The sequence below is a fragment of the Heptranchias perlo genome, chromosome 8, assembly GCF_035084215.1.
Source record: "Heptranchias perlo isolate sHepPer1 chromosome 8, sHepPer1.hap1, whole genome shotgun sequence".
Taxonomy (NCBI): domain Eukaryota; kingdom Metazoa; phylum Chordata; class Chondrichthyes; order Hexanchiformes; family Hexanchidae; genus Heptranchias; species Heptranchias perlo.
Genome location: NC_090332.1, coordinates 28,663,757 through 28,685,029, shown reverse-complemented (window position 1 = coordinate 28,685,029; position 21,273 = coordinate 28,663,757). Strand labels below are relative to the sequence as shown.

Genomic DNA, 21,273 nt, shown 5'->3' with positions numbered 1-21,273 from the left:
GTGGGTACCACAAGCCGCCATTGTTCTCCATTTTAAAATTATAAAACTTTGACTAGCAGCTGGAATCAAATCTTGAGAGGCAGGGGTGGTCGTTTTCCCCAGATCATGGATGTGTGCAACCAAACAACAGGGAGTGAGGTGGATGAGAATGGAGCAGGTGAGAGCCAACAGGAAATGAATTATCACAGCCTCTGGGAAAGGACTGTGTGAATAGGTCCTGGGACACAGATAGAAATAGGACAGGACAATGAGTGAACCACACCATGGGACACAGTGACAGAGGCAGGACAGGACAGGGCTTCACATTAGCCTCTTTCCAATCGACTGGCATTTCACCAATGTCTAGTAACTCCCTCATAATGATGGTCAATGCTTTACCAATCTCCTCCACAGCACTCTGGGATAATTACCATCTACCCCTGGAGACTTAATTGTTTTGATCTCTTTAAGCCTGTCTAGGACTTTCATCTCATTTACATCAAAGTCACTTATTTTGCTTCGGTTACCAGAGTTTGGGAAGAACATGTTGCTCATGTCTTCCCTTGTGATTACTTCTTCCAAATGGTAAATCATACTATTTACTATTTTATGTTCATTCTCAGTTTCAAGCTCATTTACATCTTTTAACATTTTCACATTATGTCTGTCAACTTCTTACTGATATGCAGCGAAAAGATTTTATACTTTTATGCTTAGCCTCTGCTCCTATGCAATTTTCAATGTTCCTCTTTGGTCAACTAAATCAGAGAATGGGAGGAGAGACAGGATAGGGAGGGCAATGTGAGAGGGAGAAAAAAAGAAAAAAAAGAGAGAAGGGCGGCGAGAAAGCGGAGACTACATTGAGGACATGTACTTTCCAAAAGAAACAGCTCTATTAACATGTTATAAGGAGGTGGAAGATAATAATGATGATTATGGAAGAGACTATATTGAATGCTTTTTGGTACACGCTCAGACCCATTCTCCAGAGTCTACAGACCAAGAAGATCTTAGTTAGACTTTTATGATCACCAGTGCCTCAGAAGGCTGCGCTTGCCCCTCCCACCCCCCGCTCCCCCTCCCCCAAGAGATTATTGGAGAAACATATCAACTGCTGACTGAAGACCTACAGCCCACTTCCACCAGGATAACAGCATTGTCTGTACCAGTCAATATCTTTGCATCTAGATCCTTCTAGTCAGCAGCAGGTAACTCTGACCACATTAGTCAGACAGCTACTCACCATTGCATCAAGGTGGTCAAAGATGCTCCATTTAGAGGGGGCTGCATGTTTCATCTTTCCCAATGGAAGCAGAGAGAGAGCGATCCAGATCTACAGACTGGCAGCATTCCAGTCGTAAGGTGTAAGGGGCACACACTGCTTCATACGGACAACCCCTCAATTTTATGAATAGGAAAGGCTTTCATTCTATTCATGTCCAGCTAGAGTGTGATAACAATTACTTCATCCTGCACCAATGCCATATGACCAGGAAGCCACCATGATGCTTTCATCATGTGACAATCCACTATGCCATGCCCAACGTGTATTGGTAAGAGTGTCCAGACTTAACTGAGCTACTTTTGTGAGGTAATTGAACCTCATATAGCACTGTGCAGCACTCCTTGGGATAATGCCTCTGCCATCACCCTCTTCTGGGGCTTCCTGCCCTTGCTGTCCAACAGTCTTAACTCTTCTGGCCCTGACTTCTGACAAAAGGACTTCCAAGGATGCATACAAGAATCTGAGAGCCCATCCGGCTGCGGAAACCCACAAGCTGCTGCTGCTTCAGCCATTCTTGCATAAAAGTGATGCTGTCCTTGAACTGCCTGCAGCCTTTTAAAGGCTGCACCATAACTGTACTTCCCTCCCTCCCAACAGTAGTAAACCTATCAGATGCAGTATTCCCACTTCAAACTCACTATGCATAGCAAACAAAAGCCCCGAAAGGAAATTTTAGGTTAGTGGTAGATTTAAATTGGTGGGTGGTATTCCTGCTCTGCCACTAACTGGATAGGAGGAAAATCCAGACCTAAACATCAGCTCAATCAAACATTACTTGATTACTAATGGTCTGCTTCAGCCACAGAAAATGGCTGGGAAGGAGGATGGTGTCAGTAGCAAGAAAGCAGAGTTTGTGGTAGGGACCAAAGATTATAGTTTTGGTTTCCCGATGCCAGTTGGATAAAGTTGTGACTCATTCATGACTTGATAGCAGACAAGCAATCCAATGACAGAGGTAGTCGAGGGATCAAGAGAAGTAGAGAGGCAGAGATGGTCAACTATATTGAATTCTAAATAATGTCAAGAAGGGTAAGGATGGGTACAACGTCACAGGCCCAGAGAATGTCTTGTATGAATTTGGCTAGGGTTGTTCTGATGCTGCGAAAAGGGTGGAAGCTAGGCTGGAGGGATTCAGAAGATTTTCAGAAGAGATGTACACAAGAGCTGGGAAGTGACAATATAGAAACATGTTTAAGGACCTTGGAGAGAAAGGAAAGTTGGATATGGGGTAGTAGTTGGAGATGATGGATGGATCATGGGTGGGTTTTTTGACAAGGGGGAGGGGTTTAAATGAAGACAGTTTTGAAAGAGAAAGGAATAGTTCCTTTGGCTACAACAACTAGAATGGGAGAATTAAGACAAGTTGAGCAATCAGAATTTGAGTGGTTAGAGGATTAAATGAGCAAGAGATGGGTCTCATGGATGAGATGAGGTTAGAAAGGATGGAGTGAAGGTGGTCCAGAAAACATAACAGGATAGGAATTCTGGGAGGACTGGTCAAAAGAGAGATTGGAAGCAGGAAGAGGCACAAGCAGCTGCACAGATGGTCTCGATCTTAGAAACAAAGAAATCAGTAAGTTCTTTGCATTTCGTGTTTGAGGTGAGAATTGGGAAGTGGGGGGGGGTTCAGAGGATAGTGGCTTAAGGAGGCAGTTGGTCCCACGTAGTGTGTAATACAGCAGAATTTGTACAGGCCATTTTCCCTCTTAATTTCACTTCTAATTTGTTTGTTAATTCCTTCAGGATCATTTTTGCTTAGTCTAAGCTTGTGGGTTTTGGGAATGTATTTATTCTGCATACTCCACATTATATATTTTACAGTGTTTTACTTGTTTTCTACTGAAATGTTACTGAACAACCTCCCCAATTTATTTGCTTCAATTGTTTCTCACTTCACTGAATTTAGCTCTTTTAAAGTTATATATCTGACCCTTGATCTTAGCTATTTCTGACTCCCAAATTATGTTAAACTTCTTCATTCTGTGGCCACCATCCCCATGGGTACTAAGAATTAAATTTCTTTTACATTTTTTAGATCATTAATGACTATCAGATCAAGATGAACATTGCCTTTCATGCCTTCCTTGATGTACTGGATCAAGAAGCACTCATGCAATACATCTACCAACTCCGACTAAATCACTTGGGTTTCCCAGTTTATATTAGGTTGATTGAAATCTTCCTTTAAAATAACTTTCCTGTTTTCACATACCCTTTTTATCTCTTGAGAGCGAACTGTCCTTCTTATGCTAACCAGCATTTTTAGCCTTAGAAATATTTAACCAGAGTAATTCATTTTGAAGCTTTCTATTTCCCACAGGATCAACTTCTTTTTCCTCACAGGTGTCCCTGACATGTAGATCTACACTACCTCTTTTTTTTGTCCACCCTATCTTTTCTATTGTAAACAATTTTACAACACCAAGTTATAGTCCAGCAATTTTATTTTAAATTCACAAGCTTTCGGAGGCTTCCTCCTTCTGTCTGTGCTGCCCTTTAAGAAAATACACAGAGCTATTCATCCATTTTTCTTATTTGCTTCCCTATTTTGTTATTGGCTAGCTGAAGTTTTGCGCTGTTCTGGAGGCTATGGCGAATCAAGCACTTTATTTGAAAGTTACTTGGTCATGCTGAAATTCATGTTTTAGCTGTAGAATTGCAGATGTCCTCCTGGAGTGGAGCTGTCCCAGAATACCCAATTCATTTATGTACTTAATGATATTCATAGCTCCCTATGGAGTTTGTGATCCAATTAATCTTTCTCTGCCAGTATTTAATTCTTTGGTATCTGTGTGTCCGATGCCTGCATATATTTTTTAAAATTCACAGGAGCGCTCCCAAACTGGTACCTCATCAGTCAACAGGAAGCTTGGTGAATTTTATTTTAAGAAGCAATTGCATGCTATGATGGGGGGGACTGAAGAGACTTTCTGGATGGATGACCCAAGGAGGTACCAAATGGCCTTCCTCATCTGTACTTATCTTGTAATTAGATTAAATCGAGCTTGGGTAGTCTTAATGCAGTTCATAATGTGCACGACTCTACAGAACAAAACTGTCCCTTAATTAGCAACCGTATTCAGAGAGGCTAATGTGGTAAACGATAAAATGTCACACTGGTGCAGTAGTGGATGCTTCAGAAAGATTGGGACCATGGCATACAGACCTGGAAGAGTTTAGTGACCACGCAATAGAAAGCAATCTATTTTTTAGTCCTACTTTTATGAGCACAAAATTCATACCAAAAAGTTCAGAACGGCCAATTAATAAACAGGCGCAAATAAAAATTTGTACTCATCAATGAGTAAGAACATAGGTGACTTTTAGCATACATTACTGTAATCAAACTCCTCCTGGTTCAAAGTTTAATTGAAAATTAAAAAGATTATTAATTTGGCTCACTAGAACGAAGAAATATCACATTTGGTATTGGGTATAATTTTGTATTCAATTCATTAGGATTCACCTGTTATTATGTTTCTCAATTTCACCAAATCTAGTCCATGGAGTTGCTTGAAAAGAAACTAAAATTGAAAAATATGCTAAAAGCTACCTACGTTCTTACTCATTGATAAGTACAAATTTTTATTTGCGCCTGCTTATTAATTGGCCGTTCTAAACTTTTCGGTATGAGTTTTGTGCTCATCAAAGTAGGACTAAAAAATAGATTGCTTTCTATTGCGTGGTCATTAAACTCTTCCAGGTCTGTATGCCATGGTCCCAATTTTTCTGGAGCACCCACTACTGCACCAGTGTGACATTTTATCGTTTACCACATTAGCCTCTCTGAATACGGTTGCTAATTAAGGGACAGTTTTGTTCTGTAGACTCGTGCACATTATGAACTGCATTAAGACTACCCAAACTCTATTTAATCTAATTACAAGATAAGTACAAATGAGGAAGGCCATTTGGTACCTCCAGTCATCCATCCAGAAAGTCTCTCCAGTTCCCCCCATCACAGCATGCAATTGTTTCCAGAGTCCAATAAAATATTCATACATATATATGGAAACACATCATTCAATTGGACATTTTAACCAGTCATTAGGTTCTATTTATCTATCTATCTGGCTAACCGCATTTCAGAGCTGGAGCTGCGGGTGGATTCACTGTGGAGCATCCGCGATGCTGAGATTTTCGTGGATAGCACTTTCGGTGAGGTGGTCACACCGCAGGTAAAGATTATGCAGGCAGAAAGAAAATGGGTGACCACCAGGCAGAGTAAAAGGACTAGGCAGGTAGAGCAGGAGTCCCCTGGGGCCATCTCCCTCTCAAACAGATATTCCACTTTGGATATTGTTGGGGGAGATGGCTTATCAGGGGAATGCAGCAAGAGCCAAGACCGTGGCCCGACGAGTGACTTAGCTGCACAGGAGGGGAGGAAAAAGAATGGGAGAGCAATAGTGATGGGGGATTCCATCGTAAGGGGAACAGATAGGTGTCTCTGCAGCCGCAGACATGACTCCAGGATGGTATGTTGCCTCCCTGGTGCTAGGGTCAAGGATGTCATGGAGCTGCTGCAGGACATTCTGAAGGGAGAGGGTGAACAGCCAGAAGTTGTGGTCCATATCGGTACCAATGACAGCGGTAAAAAAAGGGATGAAGTCCTGCAAGCAGAATATAGGGAGTTAGGAAATAAATTTAAAAAGCAGGACCTCTAAGGTAGTAATCTCAGGATTACTCCCAGTGCCACGTGCTAGCGAGATCAGAAATAGGAGAATAGACCAGGTGAATGTGTGGCTTGAGAGATGATGTAGGAGGGAGGAGTTTAAATTCCTGAGGCATTGGGACCGATTCTGGGAAAGGCGGGACCTGTACAAGCTGGACGGGATGCACCCAAGCAGAACCGGGACCAATATCCTCGCAGGGGCATTTGCTAGTTCTGTTGGGGAGTTTAAACTAGTGTGGCAGGGGGATGGGAACCAAAGAGCAGGTACAGATAGGACAAATTCAGAACAGGAAACGGGAAGTAGAAAAGCAGTTAGTGAGGTAGTTAGCGACTCAGAAAGGCAAAAGAAGCAAAGGTTAAACAGTGTTCAGCACAGGAATTTGATGGGGTTAAAAAGTATATACTTCAATGCAAGGAGTATTACAAACAATTGTAAACAATTTTACAACACCAAGTTATAGTCCAGCAATTTTATTTTAAATTCACAAGCTTTCGGAGGCTTCCTCCTTCCTCAGGTGAATGTTGTGGAAACAACATTCACCTGAGGAAGGAGGAAGCCTCCGAAAGCTTGTGAATTTAAAATAAAATTGCTGGACTATAACTTGGTGTTGTAAAATTGTTTACAATTGTCAACCCCAGTCCATCACCGGCATCTCCACATTATTACAAACAAAGCAGATGAGCTAAGGGCACAGATAGACACATGGCAGCATGATATCATTGCTATAACAGAAACCTGGCTTAAGGAGGGGGATAACTAGCAGCTCAATATCCCTGGATATAGAGTTTTCAGGCAAGATAGAGTGGGTGATAAATAAGGAGGGGGGGGTAGCATTATTGGTTAAAGAATCAATTACAGTTGTGAGAAGGGATGATATGCTAAATGGATCATCAATTGAGGCCATATGGGTTGAGCTAAGAAATAAAAAAGGGGCAGTCACACTACTAGGAGTGTACAACAGATCCTCGAATAGCGAAAGGGAGATAGAAGAACAAATATGTAGGCAAATTTTTGAGTGCAAAAATAAGAGGGCAATAATAGTAGGGGACTTCAACTACCCTAACATCAACTGGGATTCAAACAGTGTGAGGGGCACAGAGGGCGCAAAATTCTTGATCGGTGTCCAGGAGAACTTATTTAGCCAGTATGTGACAAGCCCAACAAGAGGGGATGCAATTCTAGATTTAGTCCTGGGAAATGAAGATGGGCAAGTGGGTGAAGTGACAGTGGGTGACCATATTGGGGATAGCGACCACAATTCTGTTAGTTTTAGCATTATTATGGAAAAGGACAGAATTAAATCAGGAGTAAACGTTTTAAATTTGGGGAAGGCAAATTTTACAGAACTAAGAGGTGATTTGGCAGAAGTGGACTGGACACAACTACTTGAGGAGAAATCAATGGCAAGCCAGTGGAGGCACTAAAAAGTGAAACTCTACGGGTACAATGCAGACACGTCCCCTCAAAGAAAAAGGGTGCCACTGCCAAATTCAGAGCCCGCTGGTTGTCTAGAAGTATACGGGGCAAGATAAAGCAGAAAAAGAAAGCTTATGACTGTCACAGAAAACTAAATACTGCAGAAAGCCTAGAAGAGTATAGAAAGTACAGGGATGACATAAAAAAGGAAATATGGAAAGCAAAGAGAGGGCATGAAAAAATATTAGCTAGTAAGATTAAAGAAAACCCAAAGATGTTTTATCAGCACATTAAGAACAAGAGGATAGCTAAGAAAAAGGTGGGACCCATCAGGGATGATAAGGGTAACTTGTGGGAGAAGCAGAGGATGTGGGTAGGGTTTGAAATGAATATTTTGTCTCCATATTCACAAGGGAAAAGGAAGATCTGGATGTAGTAGTTAAAGAGGAGTGGTGTGAAATATTGGATAAGGTAAACATAACGAGAGAGGAAGTAAAAGAGGGACTGGAATCCTTGAAAGTTGATAAGTCACCAGGGCCGGATGGATTGTTTCCTAGGCTATTGAAGGAAGCCAGGGAAGAAAAAGCGATGCTCTGAGGATCATTTTCCAATCCTCACTAGATACGGGGGAGGTACCGGAGGACTGGAAGACTGCAAAAGTAGGACCATTGTTTAAAAAGGGTACGAGGGAAAGGCCGAACAATTATAGGCCGGTCAGTCTTATCTCGGTGGTGGGCAAACTATTAGAATCAATACTGAGAGATAGGATAAACTGTTACTTGGAAAGGCATGGTTTAATCAGGGATAGTCAGCATGGATTTGTTCAGGGAAGGTCATGCCGTACAAATCTGATTGAATTCTGTGAGGAAGTGACAAGGAGGATTGAGGAGGGTAGTGCAGTGGATGTTGTCCACGTGGATTTCAGTAAGGCATTTGACAAGGTCCCACATGGCAGACTGGTCAGCAAAGTAAAAGCCCATGGGATACAGGGAAATGTGGCAAATTGGATCCAAAATTGGCTCAGTAACAGGAAACAAAGGGTAAAAGTCGATGGATGTCTTTGCGAATGGAAATCCGTTTCCAGTGATGTGCCACAGGGCTCAGTGTTGGGTCCCTTGCTGTTTGTGATATATATTAATGATTTGGGCTTGAATGTAGGCGGCATGATTGGCAAATTTGCAGACGACACAAAAATTGGCCATGTAGTTAATAGTGAAGAGGATAGCTGTAGACTCCAAGAAGATATCAATGGGTTGGTGGAGTGGACGGAAAAGTGGCAAATGGAGTTCAACCCAGAGAAGTGTGAGGTAATGAACTCAGGGAGGGCAAACAGTAAAAGGGAATACGCAGTAAACGGGAATACATTGAGAGGGGTAGAGGAAGTGAGGGACCTTGGAGTGTATGTGCACAGGTCCCTGAAGGTGGCAGTACGTGAAGAAGGTTTACGGCATACTCTCCATTATTAGCCAAGGTATAGAATACAAAAATAGGGATGTAATGATGAAACTGTATAAAACGCTGGTAAGGCCACAGCTGCAGTTTTGTGTGCATTTCTGGTCACCACAGATTGGATAGGCTGGGGTTGTTTTCCTTGGAGCAGAGGAGGCTGAGGGGAGACTTGATTGAGGTGTACAAAATTATGAGGGGCCTAGATAGAGTAGGAGGGAGTACCTGTTTCCCCTAGCGGAGAGTTCAAGAACTAGCGGACATAGATTTAAGCTGATTGGCGGAGGGATTAGAGGGGACTTGAGGAAAAACTTTTTTACCCAGAGAGTGGTGGGTGTATGGAATTCGCTGCCCAAATTGGTGGTGGAGGCAAGGACCCTCAACTCTTTTTAAAAGTACCTGGACCTACGCCTAAAGTGCGGTAAGCTGCAGGGCTACGGACCGGGTGCTGGAAGGTGGGATTAGAATGGGTACCTGGTTGTTCTTCGAGCCAGCGCGGACATGATGGGCTGAATGGCTGTGCTGTATCTTTTCTATGGTTCTATGGTTAACACAGTCAGTTCAAATTCTCAATCTCTTTAAGCTACTTTATTCTAAAAAGAAATTGGCATGGTCATTGTTTTTATCAATATAAAAGTTGTAAAGCTTGTGTTTGGATTCCCTCCTCACCAAAATGAAAACCTGAATTACTTACTTCAGTGTAAAATCGTACATATCCAGAGGTAAAACCAACAATTATGCATGTCCAGTCTGGTCGTCCTGTGGAACTTCTGTTAATCATAAACAAGAGTTTTGTTCAGTTCGTCATTTTTCACAGTCAAATCATAAACTGCACCGCAACAAATTTTTCAAAGTCATAATACACAATTCTAGGGTACGCTCGCACTACAGCTGCAACTTTGGTGGTTTTGCTTCTTCAGCAGCGCTACAATTATCATGTAAATGCAGCCAAAATCTAAAGTCCAGGTACAACTGGACTTTGGACGCTGGTCCTAGAAAGCAGAGAGGAGAGTACAAACTTGCAAACATCCTCATATAAAGAAATTGTGTCAGAGAATTTCAGGGTTGCTAATATAATACCTCTGTTCAAGGAGGGGAAAAAGGGATAAACCAGGCAATTATAGATTATTCACCCTATCAGTAGTGGGTAAGTGTTGAGCAGCCATAGTACAGGATGATTAATACTCACTTAGAAAGGCATGGATTACTTAAGGACAGCCAACATAGTTTTGTAAAAAATCAAGTTGTGTCTGACACATTTGAGCAATCAACATCGTATTTTCATTATGGAAATACAGTGGATGCTGAATATATGGATTTTCAAGAAGAGTTTGATAAGGTGCCTCATGGAGCTTGACAAATTAAGGCATACGGTATCAAAGGAATGTGGCAGTATGGATAAAAAGTTAGCTGAATAACAGAAAACAAAGAATAGTAGCTATCAGATATTTTTTAAGACTGGTGAGATGTAGCTTGCATTCCCCTAGGTTCAATGTTAGGGCCACATATATAATCTGGGTATAATTGAGTACAAGAGGCAAAATATCAAAATTTGCAAATACCACAAAAATACTGGTTAACTGAAGATGACTGTAAGCAATTTCATGAGTGCAGACAGTCTAGGAGATAGGGCAGACAAATGGAGAAATGTGAAGTGACATATCTGGGTGGAGAGGATTGAAAAGAATTACATGTACTAACTTGCACAAATATTCATGCAACGCTAAGGGTTAATGTTTACCTCAAACGAGAGGAATCCACGCTACAATCCCCCCAACCTTCAACAGCACCCCAATGCCAAGCACCTCCCCACCAACTATCAGCACATTGCAGGGGGGGGGGGGGGTCACCATCGACCAGAAGCTTGATTGGAACAGCCATATCAACATTGTGCAGGGCAGAGGCTGGATAATCTGCCGAATGGCTCAACTCCTGACCCTCAAAGCCTCTATGCCATCTGCAAAGCCCATGTCAGGAATGTGATTGAATACTCACCACTCGCCTGGATGGGTGCAGCTGCAACAATACTCAAGAAGCTCAACACCATCCAGAACCTGTGACTGATGCCCCTGGACTCAATATCCACCCCCTCCACCAACAGTGCATTGTGGCTGCATTATGTACTATCTACAGGATGCACTTCAGCAACTCAGCAATGTTACTTCAACAGCACTTCCCTATTCTGCAACCTCTACCACGTTGGACCACCATCACCTCCAAGTTACACACCATCCTGACTTGAACATATATTGCCATTCCATATTGCCAAAAAAAAAATGAAAAGGCAAAACTTTAAAAGTTGAAGTACAGAAAAATTTAGCAGGAGGTCAAATTGATAAACTTGAGAAAAAAAGGACATGGGATAACAAGGGGGCATAAAATACAATAGCAAAGTTGATGCTAAACCTATACAAGTCATTAGTAAGGCCACTGTTACAATACTGTCTTTCATTTTAGACACTCTACTTTAAGAAGGATGTGAATGCTATGGCAAGGGGGCCGAAGAGATTCTCTATGATACCATAGTTGAGAGGCTTTAATGAGGAGGAGAAAATAGAGAAATTGGTATTCTTGTCACTAGAACAGAGATGGTGAAGAGGAGATCTGAAAGTGGTGTTGAAAATTATGAAAACTTTTGTTAAGGAAAATAGGGGGAAATTATTTACAGTGGTCAGTGAGTCAGTAACCAGCGGATGAGCAGCAAAAGAACAAAACGAATAAAGGAGAAATCTTGTTTAGTCAAACGGCTGTTAGAACATAGAATGCTCTACCAGAACCAGCGTTGGAAGCAGAATCCATAATACCTTTTAAAGAAAAAGTAAATAGATATTTGAAGAAGAGAAATGTAGAAGAGTATGGGGATAGAGCAGGTAAATAGGAATACGTGGATAGCTCTTTCACAGAGCTGGTGCAAGTGTGATGGATCGAGGGCCTTCTTTTGTGCTGTAAAATTTTGTGATACTGTGGTCCAAAGAGAAATATCGCTCTCTGGTGAAGGATTTTTTAACTCCACTTCAGCATCAGTTTAGGCCTCAACTCCAGATTTACACAGTACAAGTTAGATATCCTTCTGATGTTAACACATACCTAGATTCCACTCAGTGTTGGGGTGGGGAGGTGGAAGAAGAGAAAAGAGGAAACAGAACTGAAGGGAGGCAGTAGAAGCAGAGAGATTGGATGAACAAATTAATGATTTTATGGTATAATAAAAAACCAGTGTCCTGGTGTAACCCAATTTCACAGCGATTTTGTGATCCTAATTTCTAATGTTAGAAAGCAGTTATATCAGGCCAAGGCTATATAAAATAAACCCAAAAGCACCTCTTTAGCCACTGACCCATCAAGAGAGCCCACAGTGGAATACTTAACCCGTTATCCTCTCAAAAGACAACCCTATTCATTACTGATATTACATTACATCAATAGCCCAACTGCAAAAACAATAGAAGGTTCAGTGACTGAAAGCAACCAAATACCACTGGACCCATAATGTAGAGCTATAAAAAAAAAGCACATTTTAACAGGCCAAGATCTGACGATCATAAAGTTTTCAAGTGACAGCCAGTAGAGCTCACGAGTTTTATTTTTGTTTAATTGGCATCTTTTTAGTAAGATCTGGGAATAGTGTAATGCTTTAGTTTATTCTGATTAAAAACAGCATAATTTGCAAACTGACTTGTTAATTATTTTAGTTTGTTTTGCCATCTTTACATAAACTGCCCAGAGATTGCTTTATAGCCACTGCTAATAATTGACAGGCAAAAATCTGGGTAGGTCTTTCTGCTAAGTTTTAGGCAGGTTAATAAGCCAAAGATGAAAGGATCGTATAACTATTATATATGCACTGACTCTTTCATGTTCGTCACACAACCAGTTAATATTGCTCATTAGGCAAACAAAAAAATGATCCACTGAAATCAGAAGGTTAGTGGCATTTAGTGAACATCTCATTAGTTTTGATCAAACTTACATAGTTATACAAGGATCTTTGAGTAAAAATACTTACCTCTTCTGGCTTGCTAGTGGAATGCAAATTGCGCTACTGACGCATTCACTGAAGAAAAAGAAACACAACAAGTAATCAAATAAGATGTCACATGTCAGTGGCACATCATAGGTGCAACAGGAGCAATAACCTCACTGAAGAGAAATCAAACAGCTAAAATCATGGTTTAGTTAAATTATTTCAGGTATCAAGCAAGTCACTCCAACAATTCTTTTAAAATACTAGCCATTAAGCCTTTTTTTGTTTCTAGTAAAGATATAATTTTAAGATATATAAAAAGACCCAGTACCCCAGTACATCCCAGCCTCACACAGGTTCTGTGAAACATAATTTCTAATGCTGGAAAGTGGCTCAAGCAAGCCAAACTCAACCATACCCAAAAGCACCTATCAGTTCAGCCATCACAATCCACTCTGATTTATAGCATTAGAACTTACAATCTCAGAAACTGCATGAGGCAGGTTGCAGCAGGCCACTGCAGCATAATTGTATCTTTTTAATATCTATCTATACATTATTAAGGGTCTTGCAAATGTCATGTACACACTTCCAGTACACATTAACCTTACCTCCTGTATCATGGTTTTATAATGGAAAACCCCCATGTCAATATATCACAACGGGAAAATCTTATGTAACAATTTTATAATGGGAAAACCCCATATCAGTATCACACTTTGATGAGTCAACTGAATCACTCAAAATGCTTTTTGAAAAATTATCAAAATAATACAATGCTTCTCTCAGTCACTAATAAAATCTATTGTTTTTTTTCCATATCTATTTGAAGATTGGACAAATTTCAAAGCTTTATTCGGGTAAAGTTCACACTGAATTTTTATTATAAAGACAGAAAAAATGGTACAAGCTGTATTAATTATTTACCAGTTACAGTTTTTGTTAGTGTGCATCATAATATATATATTTTATATCTGATGTCATGGAATAGAACAACACCTAACCGTACCCTTATATCTCAGTTGTTGTGACCATTTAACAGTCTACTCAGCAGTGACGTTTGGTACAGCATGCAGAAGTCTACTCTAACATACCCATCATCCAATAATCACTGGGAGGCCTCACTGTCCTTTACATTGTATTTCAATCTTCCAGAAAATTATTTTTGGCCTGCAACTCAGATCCACAGAAGTACTAACTTACAATCAGAAATCTGTTTTAGGTAAATCAAAACATTTTCTCCCTATCCCAAAGTTGTTTGTTTTTCATAATTCAAACTCTGACCTCTGAGGCAGCATCATTTGTACTGAAGCAATTACAATTTGCTCCCAATGTTGGGGGAGGGGAGAAAAAAAGAGTGGGAAATTGCTCCTAAAATAGACGCAAGCAGTTGCCCTGTATTAACTAGATCAATAACTAAATGGTATCCACTAATATTCATTGGCCCTAATGTGCTACAGAGTGATACACCATTAGTTATAAGATATAATGTTTGATGTACAGATGAATCCTTGAAAGAAATCTGTGTGGATGTAATTTCTTGTTCAGTTTCCAATAAGATTTTCATATGTGAAAATGATGATTCACAGGGTTTTGTGTTTTGTGCTTCAAAATGGTGAATCATTTATTTTGCATTAAGATTTCCTGCATGCAAGTTCCTGGTCTTGGGATGCCATAGGAGAGGAGGACAAATGCAGAGCATAAAAACAGATCATCTGCACTAGGAATCAAACAAAACTATAATGGCGATTAGATTGTAAAAGTATAACTTCAAGAAGATACAATATATTTTTAGTCATGTTACTTACTGAAACAAAATAAAATTGATTCAACATTAATAACCCTCCAGGGACAAATAAAACAAATCAATACCAAGGTCAACAGTGACCATAATTTAGAACTGTTCTTCAAATGTGAAAGCTCTACAAGCACTCTGGACAACAGTAAATTGAGGTTTTTTTTTTAAATAAATGAATTCATAATCATTAATAAGGTGCTGTGTTTATTCTACAGCTTGCAACACCAAGTGGAGCCCCATGAGTACCACTAAATTAATTCTAAAAACAATGACCTTTGTTGTCATTATGAAATCATTCTCTCCCCACCACCCTTCTGTTTTATTTTCTCCCTAGGCCACACAACATTCCACGACAGATACAAGCAGATAAAGTGCTCATAGACCTCTTCTGCTGATGTGAGCATGGTGACAACCTAGAGTGACTCGCCTCTGGATTCGGTCTCCAAAGCTTTTATGCTCTGCATTTCTCCTTCTCTCCTATGGCATCACAAGACCAGGAACTTGCACGCAGGAAACCTTAATGCAAAATAAATGATTCGCCATTTCGTAGCACAGCACATTGGGACTTCAACACAAAACCCTGTGAATCATCATTTTCACATATGAAAATGTTATTGGAAACTGAACAAGAAATCACATCCACACAGATTTCTTCCAAGGATTCATCTGGACACAGTACTTCCTTTGCATGTGATTGTTCTTTTAAATGAAGACTGCGATCAAACTACCATACTTAACTCCAGAACTCTTAAGATATACTTACCCTTCTTCAGCATTTAAAGTACCACTCCAAGTAACACAATACTGCATTTCATCTTTACCCTTTTCATTGGGTTTCCATTTTGCTAAAAAAAAATTTAAAAACCATAATTCGTAAATTGGAAACAAGACTATTTCTGCAAGATATTTTACGGTTTTAATTTTACAAACAGAACTCGAAAAATTACACCATCTTCAACAGGTTTTGAATTATAGTTTTGTATTCCAACAGAAGTAAATTTATATGCCTCAGAAAAAATATTTTTTTTTTTAACATCAATCATATGCAAACACAAATGTTCACCAAAGGACTAATACTTACGCACTAAAAAGACAGCTTTCTGATCCCTTGCTATCACCATTAGATCATTTGTAGGTGACAATGAAATCACACAGTCCTGAAGCCATGACACTGTTGGTGCCTTACTTGTGGAATTATCTTCCTTCTGTAACAAATTTCAGAACTACATTAAATAAAATAAATACATTAAATAAAACAAAACAAGTTTTAAACAGTTTCAAAATTTATAGTCTCAAATGAAACTGAAGTGTCTAAAAAGAAAAATCAGGGAATTTAGCTTCAGGCTGATTGAGCAGTAACGTTTTGGGCAGGAACAGTGGTTGATAATTTACAGCTATTTGTAAGATTCATTTAAGTTGTTAAAGGACATAGCAGGGTAAGAAATAGATTTCAAATACATTCAAGTCAGGGCTTCAAGTGTACACTGAAGATGAAACAAGAGCAATAATGTGTGTGTACTGCGATGTGTATATCGTCTTTAGAGCTCAGATGTTCATAGAGGGTTATTGTTATCAACATGTTAGTTGCTAATCAATTTGCTAAAGGAGAACCAATGTGATTGATGGATAGGATTTATGTCCTTGTTTATGTCCCTGGTGTATTTTGTCTGAATCTTGTGGGCCTGGAGGTTTGGCTAGTGTCCTTGTGGGGAGTGACCAGTGTGAAATGGCACGAATAGGCACAGTAGGTGAGACAACTGAGGACAGGAATCAGTTGACGAAAGATTACATTAGGGAAGTATAGTTTGGGGGTTAGCGGGGGGGGGGGGGGGGGAGGAGGAAAGAGTAGAACAGAAAAGAGGCAGAATAGAACTGACATAAAATTACAGCGTCATATCGTTTTCATGTACTGGATAATACCAAGTACATTATTTAGGAACAGGGAGGAGAAACGGAGTGAAAGTCAGAGCAGCTTAGTCAAACAAAGGAAAAGCTATGAAGAAAAAGGTTATAGTAGTAGAATAGGATATTTAACGGTGTGATATATAGACAGTTGCTTTTGTTATGAAGATCAAGTTGATAGATTTATGATTTGTTTACTGAGAGCTAAGTTACAGATATTGAGACAGTAGATAGGCCAGTGCAGGGTGTAGGCAACAGCCACACGCAGCCCCTCCCTCACCCATGAGCCCTGGCAATCAGACCTCAAAACCATAAAATTCAATCCCATTTGGATTTGGATTTCTTACTCCCTGGTGTATTTTGTCTGAATCTTGTTGGCCTGGAGGTTTGGCTAGTGCTCTTCATACTGTTGCTTCATTAATGGATTTGTCCTAAATCAGATCACCAAAATCTGTTACTATTAGCAATCCAAGATTAGGGAACATAGATTTAAATGTTTTATATATATGTGGCCTGAGGCACCTGTGCTATGTGTCTATGCAGTCCATGAAAACAAAAAGCACTGACACCCTTAGATTAATGCACTAAGTGGAAGAAAGGCAGCAGGTGGTTGTTCACACGGAAGTTTAAGGTAAATTCTGCAATCTCATACTAGCAGCAGGGAACCGTGTCCAAAGGGATTGCAGATCAGAAAGTTCGCAATACAGTGTTGTAGCCATATCTTTAACCCTCGCTCCCTGCAAGTGAGGCTTCCCACCAGGAGCACCGAATCATTAATTTGCCCTCCAACGTCATGGAGGAAGGAAGACAGGTACTCAAAAGTCAGTTTGAGCATATTGCCAGAAAACTCAAAAGTTAAGGACTGTAAAGCTGTACACTCAAAGCGAGTACATGTCTCTGGAAAAGGGATGAGCTCAAAAAGAAGTACGGCAGTAAACAAGTGGCCAGCTAGCTGGTGCTGGTCGTATTCTTTCAGCCAAATGCTGTTAGCGTGATATATAATGGACTGTTTTTAACCCAGGTTGATACAGGAAACATGGGCTGGATCCAGACAGGTCAAAAGTGATGAGACCACTTACTGATACGAAGGAAGAAATTGAAGTTGATTTATACACCTCTGAAGTGTACTGGGATGTTTTTCTACGTTAAAAGCACCATATAAATGTAAATTATCTTTGCTGTTGTTGTTATACTAGATATGGAGGGGAGGGAAGAGAAGAAGAGACTTGAATGAAAGGCCCTCTAGTGTTGCCTCAATCAGCTGTGGTCTGTTACAGCTCTTCCTTTCCCCTAATGACCAGACTACATCAAAAGATAGAGTTTATCTCTTTTCATGATTTATTTCTCTGGTTAATATTCACCAAGGAAAGTATAATTTAGTCAAGTTCCTACTCACCAAGCAGAAAGTGGTGTTTTCCAAGCTCTGTTTTAAATAATTAATAGCAATGCTGACAGCCGTGTTGAATTAAAAAGGTCTATCGCAAGCTCCGAACACTCTTACTTTCAGTGCATCACACTTTAATCAAACTAACCAAAATTGGAGGGGGAAATGCAGATTTTTAGAAAAAAAAATACTGATCATTCAATACAAAAGCCTCAGTCATCTTCCTTAATTTGTGAAACTTTTGTAAAACAGTCTGAGAAAATCTGTATCCTAATTTCATTACAACAGTTTCCGGAGAGTTACAACGGCAGCCATATGTGCCACAGTCTTAAGCAAGGATTCTGACGTTCAGTTCATTTCAATATCCAAAACCCTGAACAAAGAGCATGTGGATCTGATGAGCGCAAGTGCCAAGGAAGATCTTAGACTGCAATCTTACTCTCTTCTTTCTCAGCATATGGGGCTACTAATATGAAGATCATTTGCCGACCCTTACTTTACATTTGATGCTGATCTTTTTACAGGCATTTATAATTAGATGTTGAAGAGGAAGTGGGTAAGAATTATTTCCTATTATGAAAGGGTATCTGGCCTGATCACCTTGGATTCAAAAATACTTTTATAGATGTAGCGAACCCTTTGCGTTTTGTGTGTCATCGAACTATTATACTCATAACCAGTTCTCAAGACGCTCAAATTCAAAGGAGGCTTGTGTGCCTAAAAATTAGGGTAAAAGTTTACATGTTCTGAGCCTGCGTAAATGCAAGAAATTTGCACTGTACGCTCTTTTGGATGGAGGAGCGGGGCTATGCTGATGAACATAAGAACATAAGGAATAGGAGCAGGAGTAGGCCAATCGGCCCCTCGAGCCTGCTCTGCCATTCAATAAGATCATGGCTGATCTGATCCTAACCTCAAATCTAAATTCATGTCCAACTTCCTGCCCGCTCCCCGTAACCCCTAATTCCCTTTACTTCTAGGAAACTGTCTATTTCTGTTTTAAATTTATTCAATGATGTAGCTTCCACAGCTTCCTGGGGCAGCAAATTCCACAGACCTACTACCCTCTGAGTGAAGAAGTTTCCCCTCATCTCGGTTTTGAAAGAGCAGCCCCTTATTCTAAGATTATGCCCCCTAGTTCTAATTTCACCCATCCTTGGGAACATCCTTACCACATCCACCCGATCAAGCCCCTTCACAATCTTATATGTTTCAATAAGATCGCCTCTCATTCTTCTGAACTCCAATGAGTAGAGTCCCAATCTACTCAACCTCTCCTCATATGTCCACCCCCTCATCCCCGGGATTAACCGAGTGAACCTTCTTTGTACTGCCTCGAGAGCAAGTATGTCTTTTCTTAAGTATGGAGACCAAAACTGTATGCAGTATTCCAGGTGCGGTCTCACCAATACCTTATATAACTGCAGCAATACCTCCCTGTTTTTATATTCTATCCCCCTAGCAATAAAAGCCAACATTCCGTTGGCCTTCTTGATCACCTGCTGCACCTGCATACTAACTTTTTGATTTTCTTGCACTAGGACCCCCAGATCCCTTTGTACTGCAGTACTTTCCAGTTTCTTGCCATTAAGATAATAACTTGCTCTCTGATTTTTCCTGCCAAAGTGCATAACCTCACATTTTCCAATATTGTATTGCATCTGCCAAATCTCCGCCCACTCACCCAGCCTGTCTATATCCCCTTGTAGGTTTTTTATGTCCTCCTCACTCTCTACTTTCCCTCCCATCTTTGTATCATCTGCAAACTTTGATATGTTGCACTCGGTCCCCTCCTCCAAATCGTTAATATAGATTGTAAAGAGTTGGGGACCCAGCACCGACCCCTGCGGAACATCACTGGCTACAGGTTGCCAGTCCGAGAATGAACCATTTATCCCAACTCTCTGCTACCTGTTAGATAACCAATCCTCCACCCATGCCAAAATATTACCCCCAATCCAGTGATTCTTTATCTTGAGCAATAATCTTTTATGTGGCACCTTGTCGAATGCCTTCTGGAAGTCTAAATACACTACGTCCACTGGTTCCCCTTTATCCACCCTGTACGTTATGTCCTCAAAGAACTCAAGCAAATTTGTCAGACATGACTTCCCCTTCGTAAAGCCATGCTGACTTTGTCCTATTAAATTATGTTTATCCAAATGTTCTGCTACTGTCTCCTTAATAATAGACTCCAAAATTTTACCCACCACAGATGTTAGGCTAACTGGTCTATAATTTCCAGCCTTCTGCCTACTACCCTTTTTAAATAAGGGTGTTACATTAGCAGTTTTCCAATCTGCTGGGACCTTTGCCGAGTCCAGAGAATTTTGGAAAATTATTACCAAAGCATCCACAATCCCTACTGCCACTTCCCTCAAGACCCTAGGATGTAGCCATCAGGTCCAGGGGATTTATCCGCCTTGAGTCCCATTAATTTATTGAGCACCAATTCCTTAGTGATTTTAATCGTATTTAGCTCCTCCCCCCCCCAGAGACCAGAGATCTGAGCAGCAGAAAATCTGGTAAAGATCAAGTAAATTCGGGCGCAGCATAAGAATGGCTATAAGTCACTTGCGTCCAAATTTCCTTAATCTTTCACGCTGGAAAGCAGCATTGCATGGTGATAACGGCATTATTTGGGCCCACTTAACAGCAAATTCAGGGCCATTGCGTCCAGTTTTGGTGCCCACAGATGGTGAAGAAGCTCTGCAGAAGATTCACAGGAAAGTGACACGGGTAATATCGAACCTTGAAGCTCTTATTTATGAGGATAGGATCCAACTGTTTGGAAGGCACTCAGTCCATTTTGATAAATTATTTGAGATGGTTGGGTTGGATGCAACGATAAGTCACGTCTGACAAAGAGGTGTCAGGAAGTATTTCTTTTTGCAGAGTTGCCCTTGAGCAAACTGCAGAAATGTGAAATGGGTAAGGAGTCACTACAATCTTTTAAAAATGAACCTGATAAATTCCTGAGACAAGATGGAATTTCTCGATAGAAGTCGCGAGTCAAATGTTACGGGCTACCAAAGTTTCCTGCAGCTTGCTTTACGGCCTTTGAAAGATGAGAGTTAGCAAAGATGAGGGAACACAAGTGCAAGTTACGAAAGCATATAACTAGATTAGATGCTAAAAATGTACTTCTTTTCGCAGAGAGTCGTCGGCCTCTGGAATAAGATGGTGGCACGTGCAACGGATTCACTGCAAGCATTCAAAGGAGAGCTGGCTAAGTTCCCGCGAGTGGCAAACATCACTACAGTATCTAAACCCTTGATTATTTTTAAAACCTCAATCATATTTCCTCAAAGTCGACACTTATCCAAAGTAAAATGCACCAGGTCCCTACGCCTGTCCAGATAACTAAGGACCCTTAAACTAGGTATCAATCAAGTGGCCTCCAATGAACTTTTTCCAGGCCTTGAT

The 21,273-nt window shown here is 40.5% G+C and overlaps 1 protein-coding gene across 3 annotated transcripts in view; it reads right to left on the bottom strand.

Annotated features, from left to right (window-relative positions):
* The window catches only part of rab3gap2 (RAB3 GTPase activating protein subunit 2 (non-catalytic)), a 95,434-nt gene that overhangs the window by 59,155 nt on the left and 15,006 nt on the right, over positions 1-21,273 (bottom strand). For all 3 annotated transcript variants that reach the window (XM_067988876.1, XM_067988877.1, XM_067988875.1), the window contains exons 3-6: positions 15,643-15,766; positions 15,325-15,406; positions 12,806-12,853; positions 9,494-9,569 (exon numbers count right to left, since the gene is read on the bottom strand). In XM_067988876.1, the coding sequence (XP_067844977.1) occupies positions 9,494-9,569; positions 12,806-12,853; positions 15,325-15,406; positions 15,643-15,766 (330 nt within the window). The remainder of the gene's footprint in view (positions 1-9,493; positions 9,570-12,805; positions 12,854-15,324; positions 15,407-15,642; positions 15,767-21,273) is intronic.